The sequence below is a fragment of the Penaeus monodon genome, chromosome 29 (genome assembly GCF_015228065.2).
Source record: "Penaeus monodon isolate SGIC_2016 chromosome 29, NSTDA_Pmon_1, whole genome shotgun sequence".
NCBI classification, from domain to species: domain Eukaryota; kingdom Metazoa; phylum Arthropoda; class Malacostraca; order Decapoda; family Penaeidae; genus Penaeus; species Penaeus monodon.
Window position 1 is genome coordinate 9,624,494 of NC_051414.1, and position 200 is coordinate 9,624,693.

A 200-nucleotide genomic window follows, 5' to 3' on the forward strand; every position below is an offset into this window, starting at 1 on the left:
GACAGACAGATAGATAGATACAGAGAGACAAAGTAATCTATATCTATACAGACGTAGATATAGACCAAACATCATTCCATCTATCTATATATGAAATTTTACTAACATTGGGAAGCCATACCTGGAGAACAAAACCTACGCCATTGGTGACTGTCATAGAAAGGTCATGCAACAACCAGCTATAAGTGAGCCACATGCTG

At 38.0% G+C, this 200-nt stretch overlaps 1 protein-coding gene across 1 annotated transcript in view; it reads right to left on the reverse strand.

The window, feature by feature from the left end:
• The window catches only part of LOC119591725 (bidirectional sugar transporter SWEET12-like), an 11,089-nt gene that overhangs the window by 2,270 nt on the left and 8,619 nt on the right, over positions 1 to 200 (reverse strand). Inside the window, exon 3 of the mRNA XM_037940474.1 lies at positions 122 to 197. Coding sequence (XP_037796402.1) covers positions 122 to 197 — 76 coding nt within the window. The remainder of the gene's footprint in view (positions 1 to 121; positions 198 to 200) is intronic.